Genomic DNA, 21,264 nt, shown 5'->3' on the forward strand with positions numbered 1-21,264 from the left:
GTGTGTGTGTGTTTTATCCGTGGTAGGGGCTCCAGAGTGCAGTCACCTCCAGTCACCTCAAGGCGGTGCATAAAAACTACATGCAACACAAGGCTTGCATGACTTTGGTCACAAGATGGTCCTGGCACACCGGGCATGTCTTGCATTATTGATTGCACAAACAGTGCACAGTAAGGACATAACGCTGCTGGTGTTGGTGTTTTCCTTAAGGAAACGTGTAGATTAGATGAGGGGCTTTGGTATGAGGAGTTTGTTTCACCCAAAAAACAACTTTTGTGTAACAGTCAATAAATTTGCTTCTATGTGACTGCTCCGTGTTCAGTTCATGGAGACTGCTCCTTCCCGCTGCCTCAGAGCCTGGTTGCATTCTGAAGTGACCCTCTTCCTTCAATCAACCCGCATAATTCAGAACACCAACAGGTACCAGGCATGCGCATGGTACATAGACATGCAGGCAAGCACAACACTCATAGCACATAACTTAAAAATAAACCTTTAAAAATAGCACAAGTTCCTCACTCATCTGTTAATCTAACAGCAGAGACATCAGTCCTCGGGAAATAAGTTTTAGAGACACACACATGCATGAGCACTCATAGTCATGCATAGATCCACAACAGGCATATACAAAATATAGGTAACACTAAACCGTAATGCTATTATCTTGATTTGAAGCTGGCACTGTGTTAGAACGGGAAACCTTAAAGAGTCCACCAAAAACTTGTTCAAACTTAAAAAATGCACTAAGAGCCTGTATAAACTATACCACTAACATATAACTCAGCTAGGTTTGCATCTCAAAAAGAGATTTGTACAGTCATTTGGTTTTGTTTTTGTTTTTTGAGGCAGAGTTTCTCTGGGTAACAGCCCTGGCTGTCTTGAAACTCACTTTGTCGACCAGGGTGGCCTCGAAATCACAGAGATCTACCTGCTTCTGCCTTCGGAGTGCTGGGATTAAAGGCATGTACCACCATACTTGGCTTACTGTACAATCATTTTTATTATTTCTCAATTACATTTATTTATTTATTTAGTGTGTGTGTGTGTGTGTGTGTGCAAACACGCTCATGTACTTACATGTGCCATTGATCAGAGAATAGCCTGTAGAAGTCGGTCTCACATTTCCTGATATATATATATATGTGTATGTATCTATATACTGTATATATATATGTGTGTATATATATACAATATATAGATACATACAGTATATATACATACAATATATTATACATACTATATATATATCACACACATACACACATACAGTAGCTTTGACCTCTAATTTTAGCTACCTAGGAGGCAGAGACAAGATTGCAAGTTCAATGACCTTAGGCAATTTAGCAACTCTGTCTCAAAATATAAATAAATAAATAAATAAATAAATAAATAAATAAATAAAAATAAATAGATAAATAAATGGTGTGGGTGAGAGGGCTCAGTGGGTAAAGACATTTTGCTGTCAAGCCCAATGACCTGAGTTCAATCTTTGATACCCATAAGGGAGAAAAGCATTGACTCCATGTGTAGCATGCACATGCCTGTGTTCAGACAGACAGACAAGCAGATAGGTAGAATGCACAAAAAAAAAAAAAAGGATCTGATGTAGCTAAAGATGTAGCTCCCTGGTAGAGTGCTTGTTTAAGGTAACCAAGGCTCCAGGCTGAGTACCAAACACCAAGAGGGCATGCCCTAACCATAATGTAAAACAGCGCGGCAATGACACGAGAATGATTGTATCAACCAGTGGAGCAGAACAAAGTCTTAGCATAAACCCATGAATATGTGTCTGATCCTGTCAACAAGGCATGATAGAGAAAGGGCAGTCTCTTCAACAAACAGTGCTGGGAATGCTAGATATCAAAACATGTGGAGTGATGAACAGGAACGTCCATCTTACACCGCATGCAAAGATCAATGCAAAATGGCTAAAGACATGAGACTCAAAGAAAAGATAGGAAGAAAAGCTTCGTGTTATTGGAATGGGCAGTGAATTTTTTAATAATTTATTTTTGTTTTATATGCATTGGTGTTTTGTCTGCATGTGTGTCTGTGTAAAGGCATTGGATACCCTGGAACTGGAGTTACAGAGAGTTGTGAGCAGCCATGTGAGTGCTGGGAATCAAACTCAGATCTTGAAGAGCAACCAGTGCTCTTAACTGCTGAGCCATCTCTCCAGCCTAGGCGGTGAATTTTTGGTATGACAAAAATGTGAAAAACAGACACATAGGACTAAGTCAGCAGTTGGAAATGCAGCCTCCAGAAGAGGAGAAAATATTCACAAGGCATATAACTAATGAAGGTTTCACATCCACAACCTGTATAGAACTCATGAACTTCAAAACCAGAAACAAACATAGCCGAATGGATAGACATCCTTCCAGCTATTCAAAAGACCAGTGGGCTCATCAAAGGATGCTCAACATCACTAGCCATCGGGGAAACTCTAGTCAAAAATGACTTATCAATCCATGTGTGGGTATGATATATACATATAAAGAAATCAAGTGTCGGTGAAAATGTGGAGAGAGAGCCTTGCACAGTATGGGTTGAAAAGTGAGAGAATAGAGTTGCTACAGAATAGCAAATTGGGTCTCCTGAAAAAATTAAAAATGGAACTACCATACGGCCCAGAAATTCCACTTCTGGGTACTTACTTAAAGGAAATGAAATTAGAATCTAGAAGAGATGTTTGCACCATCATGTTTGTTACAGTTTTATTCACAATAGCCAGGAGGCAGAAGGAACTCATGCATCTATTCAAAACGCAGTGGCATGTACTGGTGGATGAAATGCTGATCTATGTGCCTCAGATGGCTCCCAGGGGCACTATGCTTAGTGAAACCATAATGGCAGGAGAACAGAGGCTGTTTTATTCCGTTTCTGAGGTGTGTAAACTCAGTGAGATGGAAAACAGAATTGGGGGTGGGGAGGGGGATTGCAGTTGCTATTGATCTCCTGCAGGGCTTAGTTATGCAGGCTCAATGAGTAATTGAGATCTGCTAACTTACTGCTCCTGCAGCTAGCAATACTGCAGTCTACACTGAAATCTCATAGAAAGCATCCGTGCCAACAATTCAAAATAGAAGGATTGTATAATATAATCAATCCACTGTTTTGGGTCGTTTTATTTTTTTTAGACCTGCTCTCCAGCGTTTGCTGACCTTGAACTCCCTAGGTAGCCACCGGTGATTGACAGAAACAGTTTTATAGGTTCCTGACAAATGCTGAAAGTCTCCACCAGCCATCCTTGATTCTCTTGTCCGTGTCCAGTCCAAGCTGAGCCCAGGCTGTCATCGTGGACATGGTCAGCAGGTCTGTCCTTTTGAAGCGCTTGGGGTTCCCCTCATACCTAATGGGGTGAGTCAGCAAGATGGCAGAATAGGAGATCCCACTCCTCATTCCTTCACAGAGATCCAGAATTAACACAGTCTATGGATCCAAATGTCTGTCTTAGAATTCCAGAAGCTGCGTTTGCCCCAGCTTCTTAGATCATGCCAAGAACAGTATATAGAAATTATAAGAGGCCTGATACAATGACTCAGCAGGTAAAGATACTGGCTGCCAAGCCTGACAACCCCTAAACCCATGAGTTTGATCCCCTAAACCCATGTGATGGGAGGAGAGAACTAACTCCCAGTCTGACCTCTGACCTCACATGCCTTTTGTGGCAAACCCCATCCCCCTCCAGGCTACTGCCACAGCTGCCAAATAAATAAATGTGTGTGTGTGTGTGTGTGTGTGTGAGAGAGAGAGAGAGAGAGAGAGAGAGAGAGAGAGAGAACCATATTGCTTTATCCACAGCCACTCCTTTAAGCTAACACCACTCACTTCAGTTTGTGGCTTCTCCCTGGGAGGGGGGCAGGAGGGGGTAATGCACCAAAGCCTGGTTTCCAGTTCATCTAAGAGCAATAATTGAACGGGCCTAGTTTGGAAAAGTCTGTGGGTCCTTGAAAGCAAGAATGAGTTCTCACTGTGCCACCTCAGTGCCAACTTGTGGCTTCTCCCTTGAAGCATGGATGGATTATGGATTATGGATCTAGATGCTCGCAGAGCTGCTCCCAGGGCCTGGCATATCACGTGACCTGGGGACCTGAAGGGAGCCAGAATCCATGCTGACGAGCTGCTGAGAACAGAAGAGAGGGGCGACTTGCTGCTGTAGCACAGAGCCTGCAGTACAGCAGTACAGCAGAACTCACACCAGAAGGAGCCAGAGGTGTAAGCTCCTCAGGGGAGGGGAGGGGGAGGGGGAGGGGAGGAGGAGGGGGAGGAGAGAATAGAAGGAAAGAACCAGATGTGATGACTCCGAAGGAAACAGTGTCTTCCAGACATGACAAAGCTGGTACACATGTGAACTCAGAGACTATGGCAGCACGCACAGGAGCCACACAGGTCACAACACAGCACCAACAGAGGGAAGTGAGCAAGAAGCTGGCCAAGAAGCTGCCTACAATTGGTTGCCACTGACACAGGGAACATTAGTTTTCTCCAATGGAATCTCACTGGGTATATTAACCACACACCTCAACACAGGGCCTATGCCCAGGAGCAGTTGGCTAGCACAAAATGAACTCAAAGAAGTTTTTGTAAACTTTTTTTTGGGGGGAGGGGTCTCATTTTGCTTTGTTTAGATTTTTTGTTTTGTTTTGTTGTCTTATTGTCTTTTGCTTGTTTGTTTTCAATTTATTGTTTTCTGGGCATTTTTGTGTTTTGGTTGTGTGTGTGTGTGTGTGTGTGTGTGTGTGTGTGTGTTTAAAGAGAAAGGGGGAGAGAACATAAAGCTGAGTGAGGAAGTAGATGGGAAAGATCTAAAGGAATTGCAGTAGGGAAAGAACATGATCAAAATATATTATGTGAACATTTTGTTTTCAATTAAAAAAAAAAAGATGCAAGAGAGAGATGCAAGCTCCTGGAAAAGAGATCACCAGCCCCTCTGACAACAGGAACAAGCACGTGCTGTGTTAGCATCGATCACTGTGACAGGAGAGAAACCATTTAGAAGAAGCAGTGCGCTTGTGTTTGGTGTGAGGTTTCAGGTATTTAGTCTACAGTAGTCTGGCTCTGTTGTTCCTAGGCCGTGACAAAGCAAAACATCAGAATGGAATGGACAAAGCAGAACAAAGCCGCCCCCTCACGGAGGCTTTGCTGCAGAGAGAAAAGAATGCCTAAACACAGCCTCTTCTTCCTCCTCCTCCTCCTCCTCCTCCTCGTGCTTCTCCCCCTCCTCCTTGTCTTCCTTCTCATCCTCCTCTCCCTCCTTCTCCCCTCCTCCTCCCCCTCTCTTCCTCCTCCTCCTCCTTCTCCTCCTCCTCCTCTCCCTCCTCACCTTGAGTGTAGGTGGGTTCTTCTCTTCCTTGCTCTGAGAAGATAGACCCAGAAGTGTGCTTTACTACCCCACTAGTTAATCCTCCACCAAATCAAGACACGAACATGTAAAAAGAAAAGAAGCTGCAGCCCACCTCCACTCCCCAAAGACTTCAGAGGACCCTAAAAACAGCAGAAGACTGATTGGTAAACATCATCCTCTATGCAACTATTCAATAAAGACTGAGAGAGGCAGATGCTTTTTCAAATGCTTAAAACTTAGCAAAATATCCACAAGGCACATGTGCCCATACAAACATACATGCACATGCACATACACACAAGTCCACAGAATCATGGCCCATTAGAAGGAACAAAATATATCCAGAAGCTGACTCCAAAGATTAATCTACAAACTACTTGATAAAGTATTCAAAATAAATTGTCTTAAAGAAGTACAACCCTTCCCCCCCCCCCCCAAGAGAATGCAGGCAGTCATGGAATCTGGAAAGTAGGCCAGGACGAAAAAATGAAAGTGTCAATGAGAACCATTAAAAAGAGGCGGATTAGCTCTGGAGTTTAGGATTTGATAACCAAATGGGTATGGGCACGTAGGAAGTCACAGCATGCTTGTCTGCAAACCTAACACTGGTCACTTGGAAAAGGGGAGATAAAATAATAAAGGAAGCCTAGAGGACTTACAGGGCATCATCAAGTTTATCAACACACATACACACACACTCATACACACACACACACACACACACACACACACACACACACACACTGTCTTAGTCAGGGTTTCTTTTCCTGCACAAACATCATGACCAAGAAGCAAATTGAGGAGGAAAGGGATTATTCAGCTTAAACTTCCACATTGCTGTTCATCACCAAAGGAAGTCAGGACTGGAACTCAAGCAGGTCAGGAAGCAGGAGCTGATGCAGAGGCCATGGAGGGATGTTCCTTACTGGCTTGTTTCCCCTGGCTTGCTCAGCTTGCTTTCTTATAGAATGCAAGACTACCAGCCCAGGGATGGCATCACCCACAAGGGGCCCTCCCACCCTTGATCACTAATTGAGAAAATGTCCCATAGCTGGATCTCATGGAAGCATTTCCTCAACTGAAACTCCCTTCTCTGTGATAACTCCAGCCTGTATCAAGTTGACACACATAACCAGCCAGGACACACACACACACACACACACACACACACACACACACACACACGATGCAATTTCCATTAGACGAATGTTGAGAGAACCCTTCCCTTGAAAAATGATAGCTGAATACTTCCCAAATTTGACAAAAGAAACAGACATCCAAATTCAAGTCAAAAGACTGCTTCCAGTTTGACCTGAGGAAAGCCACACTAGACACAAAGAAACCTTCAAAACATTAAAACATTAAAAGCAGTGTGGAGCAGGCCACCATCATGGACCAGGGAGCTCTACTTAGATTATACCGAGTGCCTGAGCAGAAACACACTCAGAAGGAAGTGGGTGATAAAGTCAACCTGCTACTTCAGGAATAGAGTTTCATCCAGTGCATTGTGGGGAGAAAACCTGTGTGTGTGTGTGTGTGTGTGTGTGTGTGTGTGTGTGTGTGTGTGTGTGTGCATGCATGCGCACGCACGCGCATGAGCACACCAGTCTATTACTAAACTATATATCTAACATACAATACTTATTTTAAATGTAAATAGATTAAACTGTAATCAAAAAGCATAGAGTAGCTGAATAGATTTTTTTAAATCAAGATTGAAATATAAGCTGTCTTCAAAAAGACACTCTAATATAAGAATATTGGAAATGAAAGGACAGAAGTTGATATGCCAGGCAGATGACAAACCATGAGGAGCTAAGCTGGCCATTCACAAATGACACACACACAAAAAAGCTTCAGTCAAAAACCGTCACAGAAATGAACTCAGCATTACATAATCAAAGTCATTTCACCAGGAAGATGTAAATGATAAATATGTATGTCCAACATCTATGTGAGCACTCAATGTGAGCACTCATTCCTGGCCCACCCTCTTTGCTCTTCTCAATTCTCTTTTACCCAACATCCTTGCTTCCACCAATGGGCATGGAGGCCCAAACCTCCATTCTCTGGTGAGAGAAACTTAATTGCTAGGGTGTGGTCTAAGGTTAGATGCTGTATACTTCCACGTGTAATATGAGCTGATGCAATTGCTTTGTCCGTAATTTACTCAATACCTGCAGCAGACAGTTGAATGAGTCCTTAAAATTCATTTTGTCAGGCTTCCAAGATGGTTCCGTGGGTAAAAGTACTTGCTAGGCATGCCTCACAGCAGTGCCCTTTGGGGGGTTGTAGAACCCTCGGGCAGAAAAAAGCATGGCCGGTAAAAGTAAGTCACTTTGTTACATAAGAGGTGAGACCTTAAGGACTATAGCCTGGCTCTACTTCAGATCCCAGCTGTGCTTCCCGATCTGCCCCTTACTACAGTCTTTGGGAGCTAAGCACGAAGCTGGTGTTTGGTGCTAGGAAATTGCCCCCAGCTGGGAATATTAAGCCCAGGCAAAGACACAGCTAGAAGAATATGAACATTAAAAACTGTGTTTGACCGGGCAGTGATGGCGCACGCCTTTAATCCCAGCACTTGGGAGGCAGAGGCAGGTGGATTTCTGAGTTCAAGGCCAGCCTGGTCTACAGAGTGAGTTCCAGGACAGCCAGGGCTACACAGAGAAACCCTGTCTCAAAAAACAAAAACAAAAAACAAAACAAAACAAAACAAAAAAACTGTGTTTGGGAGTTAGGGAGAGAGCTCATTGGGTAAAGTGCTTTCTATTCCAGCACAGCTGCCTGGGACTGGATCCCCACAGCCTGTGTAAAAGCCAGATGTGGTGCTGGACACCCATCGTTCCAGCACTGGGGGATAGGGAACAAGGCAGGTGGATACTTGTCTAGACAATCAGTGAGCTCTTGATTCACTTAGAGATCCTATCTCAGAACACGCACTCGTGCATGTGCACACACACACACACACACACACACACACCCACCCACACCACACACGTTCAGTAACTGAACTTGAAGCACAAGAAAAAGCAAGTAATCCTGAATATGGATTGGGGAACAAAAAGCCATGGGCAAAGAGAGTGAAGATTGAGAAAAAAGAAGGAAGGAAGGAAGGAAGGAAGGAAGGAAGGAAGGAAGGAAGGAAGGTAAAGAAGAAGGAAGAAAAAAGAAAGGAAAAAAGGAAGGAAGGAAGGCAGGAAGTCCAAAGCCTCAAACGACATTGCAACAGCTTATAGAATAAGGAGTTACCTCATTCTCAAATCATAAGTAAAATCCAACCAAAATCTTTAAATTACTCCAGCAGGTTACGTATATTGAAGGGTCACGGGCAAGCAGCGGCGAGTTTGGGGCTTCGCATACACAGTACTACCAGTGAGGTCCAGAAGCTCCCTGAAGTCCATCTGCACAAACTGACTCCATGAACCTTACTAGGGCTGCCTTTCTGGGGTCAGGACTTAAGTCTGTGGCAGGCTAGAAAGACACAGAAAATGATGGGGGCACAGGTGGGGAAAAGAGCCTTTCCCCCAGTAGTCGGCTTGAGACCGCTCACCAGCTGAGGCAAGACCCCCAGCTTATCAGCATTTGCTGTGAAGGGTGAAGGGAGAGGAAGAATATTTCTTTGCATGTAGGTAGTTTATTTCAAAATAGCAATGGCCTAGGCTCATGAACGTGTCTGACTTTGGGCTGGTCATTATTCATTTTCCCCAGACATTTTCTGGGCAACTCCAATAAGACACTTAGTGGATGTGCCTACCTCCCTGCATCCCCAGAGTCTAGATCCTTGAAGTGCTATTTGCAGTCCCATAACACACACACACACACACACACACACACACACACACACACACACACACGCGCGCGCGCGCGCGCACCCCAGGAGATATCCAGTGACCTTACTTGAGTCCCTCAGTGTTATAGATAACAGCTTCACATCGCTGGACTAGTGAGATACAACAGGCAAAGAGGGCAGATGACCCCCAAATTGTCTCAGAGACATCCACACCAATGCTCTGGGGTACAACCTTCTTTCTCCTAACCCTGTGTTTTAAATCCACATTAAGCCGAGCAGTGGTGGCACACGCCTTTAATCCCAGCACTTGGGAGGCAGAGGCAGGCAGATTTTTGAGTTCGAGGCCAGTCTGGTCTAAAGAGTGAGTTCCAGGATAGCCAGAGCTACACAGAGAAACCCTGTCTCGAAAAACCAAAAAAATAAAATAAAATCCACATTAAAATACCTTTATTGAACCCCAACTCTGCTTCATACTAACCCATCCCCAAATTCTCTTTCTGTATGGGTCTGTCATGCAGCAGAGAAAAGTTGGGGAAATGGGGACTGAATAGACTTTAATGAGAACAGAAATGTCTCCACAAAGAAAGCCACTCAAGGCCTCACAGATCACAGCGTCCAGAATTCACCTGGGCAAAAAGGGACATTTCTAAATGGCAGGGCAGCCCTCGTACTTAAAGATCCCAATTTTATTATGACAAGTTCGTTTTTCAGAACTACCCCTCACAAAGGAAATAATAAACGGGACAAGAAAGGCCCTAAGTGACCTCAGCTAGTAGGCCACAGCTAACAATTCTGTAGCTTGTCCCCACTGCTTGGTATTCTTCTCTGAGGAGGGGTTTTAAAGCACCCCCACTCTGCTCCACTATGCTGGGCCGGTGGCATCATCCAAGATGTGTTAGAGGCTAGGCATGGGGGCTCATGTCTGTAATCTCAGCACCCAGGAAGCCCCAGGATTGTATGAGTTCAGAGCAAGCCTGGGCTACACAATGAGTTCTAATGCAGCTTGGTCTAAAGAGTGAGGTCCTTTCTCGACACCCCTCCCGGCCAGTCAGTGCCAGCTCTAAGAGATCTGGAGCTTGTCAGCAGGGTTCCTGACATGCAGGAATGCTTAGCCTCCCCCTCTTCCTCCCCCCCCCCTCCATCCCAGTGCTGCTACGAAAGTACCTCCTCTGCCAGCTTTGCCAGGGACCTAGGGCTAGGTGGAGTCTATTGAAGCAAAGCTGTGGAGGGTGAGAGATTAGGTCTTCTTCTGGTGTGTAGGATGCCCAGGTGGCCTGAGGGCACTGTCATTCAGGAATGAGGTAGGTCATGCTGAGTCTTCCCGCACACACACCATCCTCTGTCTGCTTAAGTAGAACAGATGAATCAGACTCTGCGCGCCCATCCGGTGCTCTTCCTGGAGGCTGCTGACACTCCCTCTGCTAGCTTTGCTAAAGATGAGAGGAGCCCCACAGGCAAGCTTCACACTGTCCTTTGAGCTCTGACAGGCTATGGATATGGGCGAGACCATGGCCTGTGCCCAATTTAGCCCAATTCTCTCATATCATGTTTGGTGCTTAAAAGGACTTCTCTCCTTTCCCCGGCCAAGCCTGAGATATAACATCAGAAGGACCTAGAAAGGTTCTTCTTGGGAGCCTACTGCCCCATCAACAGTCCAGAGATTTCATGTACAGAGAGGCGCTCTGGAGAAAAGTCGGGCTATCCCCACATGGGGAGGGCTCTCTAGTCAGTGTTCTGATGTGACCGTCAAAAGAGAAGAATAAAAAAACGCATCTAAGCTCACACCTTCCACACAAAGCCAGCTCCTCAGGAGCACTACAGTGGGGGGTCCCACCAGGACTTCAGCCCTGTGTTCTCCAAACTAACTGATACTGGACCATTATAAAAAGGCTATTATTGTCATAGACAGCCTTGGTGGCCTGTGTTAGTTAGTTCTTCATTACCATTACAACTTGACATAATCAACTTATAAAGAAGAAAGCTTTATCCGGGATTCCAGCTTTAGGGGCATCAGCATGAGGTTGGCCCTACTGCTCTCAGCCCATGGTAAGACAGCATCTCATGGCACATAGGCAAACTTCTCCCCTCACAGTGGCAGGGGCTGGAGTCCCAGTATCACCTTCAGTGGTACATCTCAGTGATGTAACTTCCTCCCACTGGTTCCCATGCCTTAATATCCTACCACGAGACTAAAAGCAAGCCTTTGACATGTGGGCCTTTGGGGACGTTGTTCCAAACTCTAACATGTCTGACTTGAATTAGTGATTTTAATTACTTTAAGACTCACAGTTTTTGGTACATTGTTTTCTAACACTGCTTTGTTTTTCTGCACTACCGGTCTTGGGCCCCAGAAGTACGTACTTACCCCGACAGCATTCCCAGGGTAGGTGTAGTCTGTAAAGACTTGCTAGGTATAGTCCATGTTAGGGACAGGGCCCAGCAAGCGTGGCTTTGGGAACAAAGGGCAAGTCCATCATACAAACGCACAAGGTCTTGGACTCTTGAGCATCTCTTTCTAAAGGTTAAATAAGCCATTTGCCCTGGACTATGTTCCTGCAGGTCCTAGCCATACGGTTCCAGGGTTCTATCACCCTGGTATTGGGGTATTTCAGATGCTCTGACCCCTGCTACCAGGTAGACCTAGTGGGAACCTGTGAAAGCAGGCACAATGGATGATGCTGCGGATCCTCCTGCCTTGTCCATGAGCATGCCCAGGCCACAGGCTGCATCTGCCTGGCCATACAGATGAATGTGTGATGATTAACCTTCTTTGTCAATTTAGCTAGATTAGAATCAGCCAGATCTGTAAACACAACTCTGAATGTGTCTATAAAGGTCTCCCAGGGAGAATGAGGAAGAAGGACACGCTCTAAATGTGGATGGATCATCTTATGGGCTAAGGGCCCAGATATAATAAAATAGGGCAAAGAAGAAGAAAAAAAAAAACCAGCAAGAGACAGTATTTTCTTTTCTTGCTGCCTGGTTGGCCCAGAATTGAGCGACCACCCTCCACCTCTGCTCCTCTCACATCTGAATTCATGAGCCAAGCCAGTCTTTCCCTTCAGCTGTCTGTTCAGGTGCTAGCCACAGAAACAAAAGTACCACACAGATGGGATTTCTTTTTGTCTCCGTAACGTAGACTGGATTACACAGGATCAACCCTGTGTATGTATTGAATGTGTATTAAGAGAACCACCTTCCTTCTTTTCCACCACGGTGGAGAGAATATTCTGCTTGGCAAAAGACTTTATTTAAAAACAAAAAACAAAAAACAAAAAACAAAAAAACTTCTTCCTCAACCATATGGGTTCTAGATTCCAAGTATTTATAGGTGGGCGGTGAGCAAGTGGTTTGTCATGACATGAGCCCAGCTGTGTGTTCCCTTGCTGCTCGACACCCAACCAGTTTGTCAGCGTTGCTTATGGCAACACCCCATCTCAAAGAACACAGGTCTGTTGGTTGGTTAGGAAGGCAATGCCACAGTTAACAAATCAGCTTGGGGTCTCATTCATTCAATGCAGTCAGAGTTTCCTCTGGCCCGTGACGTGGCTTCCTGCAAGTCAGCAGGGTGGGGCACGTGTCAAGGGGCTTCATGTTGCTGGCTCCTTGTGTCCTGAGCTCTTGGCATCTTCAACATTAGAGAGACTCAGAATTAGGAGCTGCAAGGTATGGCAGCAATCTCTGACCCAGAGAGTTGTGTTGTGACAAGAGAACCTTGGAGGCCTGGGTTACAGTCTGGTAGGTCACAGAACCAAATGTTGAAAGCCCAGTACTAGTTTGGTGTATTATTTAAAGGTATCTCAGGGTTCATCAGTGGGACAGTTGGCCCTCATCAGACCTTTAAGAGATGGGACCTAGCCAAGCAGTGGTGGTGCACACCTTTAATCCCAGCACTTGGGAGGCAGAGGCAGGTAGATTTCTGAGTTCAAGTCCAGCCTGGTCTACAGACTGAGTTCCAGGACAGCTAGGGCTATACAGATAAACACTGTCTTGAAAAAAGAAAACAGAGAGAGAGAGAGAGAGAGAGAGAGAGAGAGAGAGAGAGAGAGGGGACCTAGGTCAGTCAGGTCTCTAGGGGTACACCCCTCAGTAGGAGTTGATGTAGTTCTTATGAAACCCTCTCTCTCTGGCTTCCTGTCTTGCCACATGAGGACTCCCTCTTATACACCCTCCTCCTACACCATGCCAAGCACCACAAAATCCTCAACAGAGCCAAACTGATAGCAGCGCATGCCCTTTGGACCTCCAAAACTGAGTTCAAGAAACTTTTCTCGATAACCATGCTTGGCCTCGAGGGTTTTACTGTAGGAATGAAAACTGTAAATCACACACTCAGAAGCCACCTAGAGTCAGAAGGTTGTCCAGGGTCTAGAGGGACCTGAAAGGGCTCTGTCCAGCAAGGGATTCTGACATCAGAAATCCTGAGTTCAAGTCCCGGTTTGTCAGTAGTAGTTTCAGCAACACTGAGACACACCATTTCCCTGAGCTTCCAGGTCCTCCTCTGTACAAATGTATACTGCCCAGGCTGATGGCTTCTGGGCTTAAGGAGAAGCTGCTTGGGAACCACGCTTTGAAAGATACACGGCCCAAGACAAATACCGTGGAATATGCATTTTTCCCTGCAGAAGGCTCTCTAGCTGAACCAACTTCTCCCATCTGTTCAGTGAGTACAAAGTTGACCTTGGAGTTTCCTCCAAGTTCTTGTGGGAGGGGGATCCTAAGCCACACAGCACCGCCCTCTGAGTCCTCGGAGGGCCTTATGTCCCGAGCTTGCCAGCCCTGATCTCTGGAAGGCTTTGCAGCTCATGTGTCTCCCAGATGATGGTGGAAGAGATCTGTGATGCACCCAAAAAACCTAGCTCCACAAACACTACACACTGTCTAGACCCTGTCCCTGTGCATGGCCCAGTTTCCAAAAAGAGTCACCCTCATTTGCCCTTGCCCCACCCAGCCTCCTCTCCAGCTCCAGGATGTTCCTATGTTATGTCTTTGTCCATCAGTCCCAGAACATATCCTCTGCCACACCTCAAAATTTCCCTGAGCTGGACATGCAAGCAGAAGCATCCAGAAAGCAACATCTTGATTTCGGCAGAGCCCTCAACAGCACATTTTTCAATGTCTGTCTGTGTATTGGATGCCAGATCCTCTGCATCTCCCCTGGCCAGCTGGTTAGTCTTATTTGAGACTCTGTCTTGGGTCTGCCTCTGTGAAATGCAGAATTTGGACAGAGTGAGCATGTCGTAATTCTGAGACTGGAGGTAGAACTGGGAGGAGACTCCAGTGTACTGCATTGCCTAGACCTGCACAATGGATCCTGGCTTTCCCCTTTCCCAAGGGTCTACCGAAATCTTCCTGCCCATGCCTCCTTCTGTCTTCTACCTACTGGGACAGACGTCAGCTCCCTACAGACTGACAGGGGGATCAGAATCAGCTTCTCCAGGGACCGAGGAGAGGACCCAGAGTTCCTGCAGACAAGCATGCAAAGGTGTCTGTGTACTTGGCTGTTGGCTAGAGACTCCTACTGCCAAGCCAGCGTATGGTACTCCTCAAATCACTTTGAATTTCAACATCCCTGTCCCCACATGCTGATAATGGAAACCCTTGTCACCTCTCCCCCACCTCAAATTCCTAGGGAGGCCAAATTCTTGTTTCAGTAATGTACTGAGAAGTTGCCATTCACACGCACACATTTTATTTTTTATATAAAATAAAGGGTCATATGCCCAACATCCTTTATAGTTTAATAGCCCAGAAGTCTCTCTAGAAATCTCCATCCCCCGAGAGAGGCTCCCTGTCCACAAGCTCTCTGGGGGCTTGCTGTTCAGAGAGCTGCATCAAGGGGGTTTTACAGTGTGGCACAGAGGCCCCACAGTTCAAGCTTATGTTTAAAGACCGAGTTCATTTCCTGCACATTTTCCCTTACCACACTTTGGCAGAACCTGGCACGGACTGCTCTAGCACAGAATGCAATCAGAGGTGTGGTTCTTTGGCATGTAATCTGTGTTGATCCATCCAAAAGGGCTTGGCACAGGGCACAGGCTTAGGAGGACTGCAGGAGGCTGGGGTACAGGGCGGTTCAGGACACGCATCTGGACACCCAACTGAAGAGCAGGGAGGCCGGCCAAGTCTGGCCTTCTGGAGCAGTTTTGGGAACAAGTCAGCACTCCAGAGTTATAGCTCTGTCTATCATTCCCATCCCTGCCCTGAGGCCCCTCCTTTTTCCTCCCTGTTAGGGAGCCCCAGCTCCAAAGTCAGTTATGCTGGGCCCTATCCCAACTGTAAAACAGACGAGGTTCTGGATCCAGGGGCAAATTTCCAGCCCAGGCCCTCCAGGGAAATAAACTAGAGCTGGGTAGGGGAGGTGGAGCCTTATGTGGTGGAAGATCCTAGCTTCCAGTGAGTAGCAATTACCCATAGCCAGAAACAGGCTTTACACCCTATCTGCTGTACTCTAAGTACAGCCTCGTGGCCAGAAACCCTCCTCAGATTTCTGGACCTACCGTAAACCCCCAGCTCAGCCAGTGTTTGACATGGGGCATTCAACAAGGCCAGTATATACGAGGTCTCTTCTGAGTCCCTGGCATGTCCACACCCTTCCTCCTGCCTTTCATGTATTTCACGCGTCAGCATCTCCTAGCTATTATTCTTCCTGGAGTAGGGGCTCTCGGTCCCCTCCTTGAACTCTCTCATCTTCCTCTTTCTCCATGCAGCCTACAGTAGCGGCCAGCCCAGCACCCACACCACCCCCGACTACGGCAGCCCCAGTGGCCCCCACCGCGGCCCCAGCTGCTACCATCCCAGCTTCAGCAGCCAACGCTGCTGCAGCCATGCCTGCGCCCACCACACCCCCCGCCAGGCCCATGAGCCCAGCACCTACAGCGCCCCCTACCGCGGCCAGGTGGCCACAGAAGCGCATTGTGTAGGAGTCCATGAAGGCCTTGGCTTCGGCCTGCAGCTCTGCTTCCAGGGCCTCCAAGGTCTGCTCTCGCTCCTTGCACAACAGGGCCACACCATGGCGGGCCAAGATGGCATCCTTCTGGGTAGAGAGGAGGTTCCTCATAGTGTCGGGCAGGACTCGTAGTGCAGAGAAGATGCGCTTGGTGGCTATGTCCTGCAGCAGTGGGAAGGAAAGAGGGTGGTCCCTCTGGGTCCTCAGGCATCCTCTCCTGCACACCCTCCCCTGCAGACCCTGGGGCTCACCTGCTGTCTCACATACTCCTCGAACTCCTTCTTGGCGGCTTCCACTTTCCTCAGATCATGAAGCTGAGCAGCCATCTGTCCATAGGAAAACCCAGGCTGCCTGCCTCTTTCCTCCTCAGCCATGGATACTCCTGGTTCCTCGACTTCACTCCCAGGACACGCAGACCCTTACCTCAGGTTACCCTCCCTGACCCTATCCTTCCCGAGGAGAGGAGCTCATTACCTCATCTGGAGAGCTGAAACTGGGCCCAGTCTTCCCCATCCAGCCAGAGAGGTTCTGCAGAGACATCACAGCCAGGTCAGGGAGGGTAGGCACCTGAAGAGGCCCGCTCCCCAGGAACATTTCACACCTTGATCTCCTGTGCTAGCTGCTGTCCTGTGAGCAGGCGTCTGTCTCCCCTGGCCACAGCTCGCCCCTCACTCCAGTACCCTTGGCAGCGGCTCTTAGCATGCTGAGGGGCTGTGCTCAGCACATCCAAGATGTAGGCCCGGAAATGGTGGGAGAAGTCATCCTCTGTGTCAGAGAAAGAGATTCCTTGGGCTGAGGAGCCTGGGCCTGGGGGAGAGGGGGCCAGAGCTGGGAAGCCATGCTGGGAAGCCTCCATCCTGGAACACTTACTGCCTCTTGGGCTGGCTTGGTCTTTGTTTACCCACTGCCTCTCAGGAGCAGGGAGGAGGTAACAGCGGGCCCGTTTCCCTAGGAGCAGCTCCTGGACTTTGGGATATTTGCCGGACAGCTTCTAGGAGATGGATTGAATAGATCGCCTCTCAGTGAGCACACTCCTGGGACCCCACCTAGCCTCCTTCACCTGGCCTCCCCCACCTGGCCTCACTCACCTGACCTCCCCCACCTGGCCTCCCTTACCTGGCCTCCCCCACCTGGCCTTACTCACCTGGCCTTCCCCACTTGCCCTCCCCCACCTGGCCTCCCTCACCTGCCCGCCCTGGCATCAACCTCTTCCTTCTGCACTGCTTACCTGGAGTATGTCACCCACGTGCCCTTGCCCTGACTTATTGTGATGGGAAGAGTCACGGACTAAGAGATCCAGATGCTGGAAGAGAAAGGGTCCTGACACCGGCAGCCGGGATTGGCATGTTGGGATGGATGAAACTAGAAATAGATATCTTACCTGGATTGGTACCATCCCATAATGTTTGCCCATCACCTCAGCCACATGAACGAACATCTGGGAATGGGTACAGAGAAATTTAGGATTAGGCTACTCCAAGGGCTAGAGTCTATCCCCTAAGCCTTCTTTCTAGTCATCCTAGATGGCTCTAGGAACCAAGATTCCGGCTTCCAGATAGGAGATCCTCTGGCCTCAAGTTCAACCCTCTAAAGCTCACTAAGCCAGTTCGAGTGTTATTAAATCCTAAGCCTGAAAGGGAAGCCATACTTTCCCTTTGGTCCAGCCCTCCTAACCTTGTGGTCAGAGTGTGTGAAGGTAATGGCTTTAATAACGGAGGCTATCTTACCTCTAGATAGCCCAGATCTGTGTCCTTCAGCTCTTGGGAGGTATTCAGGATCTGGAAAGAATAAGATGCAAGAAGATGCAATAAGATGCAGAAGCGGGAAGGGTCCTGTGAATTGCTCCTGAGCGGCCTGCATCCCAGAACATAAGTCCAGTCCAGCATGAGGGTCTCTTCACCTAGGTGTGAGCATCTTCCAGACTTAGAGAGTTGTGTGGTCCCATGAGTCTCCAGTCATCCCCCAGTCTTATCAGTGCACCTTTAGAACAACCCATCTGCCCACCTTCACCAGGAGCATCTTCCTCCTTTCAGAAGCACCTTCTAGAACCCGCAAGGATCCTAAACACCCAAGCCTGTAAGACTCTCTCAGTTCTGAGGAGGCCAAGAATGGCGTGCAGGGTGGCTACCCCACCCAAACGCCTCTCTCACCTGGTAGGAACTGAGCATCATGGTGAGAGCACAGAGCTTGACCCTTGTCTCCTTGCTCAGTTCTGGGCTCATGACATCTCCTGTGTCCACTAAGAACACAGCCACCTATTAAGGATGCAAACCAAAGGGTTAGGCCTGTCTTGCTCTGCCTAACCCCTTTCTTTGTCCTTACCCTGGAGATGTCTTTCTCATTCCTCTCTCCTTCCTGCCTGCTCTCTTCCCTCCTTCTCCCCTCTATCCCTCCACCTTGTGTCTTCCACTTCCCCTCCTTGAACCATGCTAACTTCCATCTACTTCTCTCCCTCACCTTCTTCCCTTCCTTTCCCAGCAGGAAGGGGTGACTCCACATCCAGATGCCCTTCGTGAGGCCGTTAGCACCCCATCTGATCCCAGGCAGAGACCCCTCTGCTCTGGGCCTGCCGCTGTCACCAGATTCCTAAAGGTGGAGAAGAATGTATCAGGTGGTCCTTTCTACATCACCAGAAACTCAGCTCCCCACCCCACCCCCCCCAGAGCCACCCTCCTGCCAGCCCTGCCCTCACCAAGCCTGGTAAACCTCTGAGCAAGTGGTCCAAGAGGAAGGACTTTCCTGAGTGCTGCTCTCCCAGGACAGCCAGTAAGCAGACAGGTGTGTCCCTGGCCAGTGGATGCTTCAGGCAGCGGTTTATGGCACCCATCCTGAGGATGAGGCCTCCAGAAGCATTGATTCGTACCAACAGCAGGCGCTCTGCCCTCACAGCACAGGTCTCCTGGGCGGGACAGAGAAGGGGCCCCTGAACATCCCAAATGGAACTGACCCCTAGTTGAGAGTCCAGCCTGGAACCCTATGCCCCTTCTGGACAGTATAGAATAAGGCCCAAGCTTAGATCTAATCAGAAATCTCTGCATGCAGGGATCTCATCCCTCACCTGCAGTGCAGGGGGCAGTGGCCGCTGTGGTAGGAGCTTCATCCTCTCCCCCAGACTGCGGAGGCCCTTCCTTTGCTTACAGATTTTCCGGCATTCAGGACAGCATGGTAGCTCACAGCCTGGGATGCGATGTGTGCTGAAGCATCGGATGCAGAAGTCGTGGCCACAGTCCAGCGAGATGGGCTCTCGAAGCCTTTCCAGACAGATGGAGCAGGTAGGCGGCTCCCGGGTTGGGGAGGGACGGTGTCCCAGACCCAGCTCCAGCTTGGGGAATGATGCATGGGACCTGGAGGGCAGGACATCATCCGAATGCTGGATGCCTGTTGGGTGCAGGGTTTGGAAGTCTGACAGCTTAGGGGTGAAGTCCCCTCTGGGTAACCTCAGCTTCCTAGGGCTGCCTGGAGACACAAGGGCTACCCATTCCTCACTTCCTTGCACCCCAGGTCCTGGACATCCCAAGTGAGAGCAACAGAACAGAGGGGAGAGGGTACCCCAGAGAGCAACCTAGCTCTACACATGCCAGCCATGCAACTGTGGGTGAGGTCCAAAGGAGAGATTAGCGGTGCTCTGGCTAGGGCTGTGGGCAATCATTAGCGATGACTACCTCATCTACGAGGCGCCGAGGGCCAGCACTCAGGAAACCCATAGACCACCAGCCTTTTTGTGACGGGCTTCCTCAAGGGGGAACAAACTACAACCTCAGCTGCTGGGATAGTCAGGAGAGGGCGGTAGCTTCCTGGCACCCAGGCAGCCATTCCACAGCTGAACAGATGGCCAGGTTCTCAGAGGATTCCTTGCGATCTCTGAGCTGAGCATCTGTAGCACCCACCTGCTTGTTCTGGTCCCTCCCTGCACAGCCTGGCCCATCCAGCCTTGTGCTTCCTCCCTGGGGAGAACCCTGTGGAGCGTGCAGCAAAGGAGTCTGCTGGACTGCAGAGATCCGTGCTCCTGGACCAGCCTTGCCAGCTGACCTGATAGGCCCACTGCACCAATCCCAGCCCAGAAGGCCCGGTAGCTCACCAACTGTTGCTGCTGTTTCCCATGAAGCTTCGTTTGCTCTCCTAAGGGGTGAGGGGACAGATTTAGAACAGAATCCAGGCGCTGTCTTCCTCCTAGGTTTCCAGGGTCCCTCTACCCTCCCCCCTCCCAGGTGGTTCTTTCCCACGCCTAGTTCCCCTTCCGGGACTGAAGACTTGCCCGTTTGCCAAGCCGATGACAAAAAGCAGTGACTGACAGGACGGGTCTCGGCATGAGAGGCTGGAATGGCAGAGGGTCCGATGCTCAGAGAAGAAACCCACCGAGAGCTTTTCCCGGTAGGACGGACAGCTAGAGGAGCAGGTGGAGGGTGGAGCAGGGGGATGGGCTCCTTAGTGGCTCTGCCTAGCTGTCAGCGCCAGAGAATAAATGAGCCAGTCAGAAAAAAAGAGAGACTGTAAAGGAGGGTGGATTCACCCCAGGGGGAGGAGACAGGGTTGCGGGTACCAGGGCTTCGGAGGAGGGATGAACCAAGCCCAGCTCAGCATCCCTGGCAGAGGCTGAGATGCAGGCAAGCCTGGGCGGTGAATCTCCATGGAGACGAAAGGGAAAGATAAGGACAGGGAGGGGGAGGGGAGATGGAGAGCGTGAAGCCACGTGGATGCACCTGGCACAGCAGGAAGTGGCTCCTGGTGGAGCCCAGAAGAGCAGCACTTATCCCTACAGGAGCAGTTGGGGTCTTCGGAGCCCCAGGGCAGGGTGGGCAGAAAGGAGAGACAGGAGAGTGTGCAACTGGGACAGAGCTAGAGACAGGGAAGCTTTGGGTTCATTCAATCCCATTACCTACTTTGACTGAGCATCCACTCTATGCAGAGCTTGCATGATATGCCACTGTGTTCTATGTGACAGTGCATCTTGCTACCCTCTCCCAGGGTTTGTCACTGGAATTTGGTGTGCTAGCTTACCAAATTCCTCGTCATCTGGGACTCTGCAAGTCCCCTGATGATGGAGAACTATTTATTATGTATTTCCTTGGGGGGGGGGGATGTTCTCCATACAAACTTGTGAAGAGCTATCTCAAGACATATACATCCACATCCACATCCATATACATACACACATACACAATTGGATACATGTATACA

General features: G+C 48.7%; 1 protein-coding gene across 4 annotated transcripts; it reads right to left on the reverse strand.

Moving 5' to 3' along the window:
• Window positions 1-14,806: 14,806 nt before the first annotated feature.
• Window positions 14,807-20,744, reverse strand: Rnf112 (ring finger protein 112). Of its 4 annotated transcripts, none has more exons than XM_031353832.1 (14): window positions 20,342-20,743; window positions 20,165-20,205; window positions 19,145-19,430; window positions 18,779-18,985; window positions 18,544-18,672; window positions 18,237-18,341; window positions 17,814-17,864; window positions 17,468-17,524; window positions 17,315-17,389; window positions 16,957-17,077; window positions 16,688-16,851; window positions 16,561-16,614; window positions 16,338-16,412; window positions 14,807-16,248 (listed from the first exon to the last, which is right to left on the reverse strand). In XM_031353832.1, the coding sequence occupies exons 1-14, from the start codon at window positions 20,393-20,395 to the stop codon at window positions 15,778-15,780; spliced, it is 1,890 nt and encodes a 629-aa protein (XP_031209692.1). In that variant the 5' UTR covers window positions 20,396-20,743; the 3' UTR covers window positions 14,807-15,777. The 4 variants fall into 4 exon arrangements, with proteins under 4 accessions (XP_031209692.1, XP_031209690.1, XP_031209691.1 ...); XM_031353830.1 differs by having other exon boundaries at window positions 17,315-17,524; window positions 20,342-20,528; window positions 20,627-20,730; XM_031353831.1 differs by having other exon boundaries at window positions 17,315-17,524; window positions 18,779-18,982; window positions 20,342-20,744.
• Between the last annotated feature and the right edge of the window lie 520 nt (window positions 20,745-21,264).

The sequence above is a fragment of the Mastomys coucha genome, unplaced genomic scaffold (assembly GCF_008632895.1).
Source record: "Mastomys coucha isolate ucsf_1 unplaced genomic scaffold, UCSF_Mcou_1 pScaffold5, whole genome shotgun sequence".
Taxonomy (NCBI): Eukaryota; Metazoa; Chordata; class Mammalia; order Rodentia; family Muridae; genus Mastomys; species Mastomys coucha.

What these genes read in the sequence shown, in the direction of transcription:
- Rnf112 (XM_031353829.1), bottom strand. Translation starts at nt 20,395, where the DNA reads ATGCCGAGACCCGTCCTGTCAGTCACTGCTTTTTGTCATCGGCTTGGC. An exon ending in GTCATCGGCTTGGCAAACGG is followed by an intron (nt 20,206 to 20,341) that starts GCAAGTCTTCAG and finishes CTCACCCCTTAG; the next exon opens with GAGAGCAAACGAAGCTTCAT. An exon ending in TGATGCTCAGTTCCTACCAG is followed by an intron (nt 17,865 to 18,236) that starts GTGAGAGAGGCG and finishes TATTCTTTCCAG; the next exon opens with ATCCTGAATACCTCCCAAGA.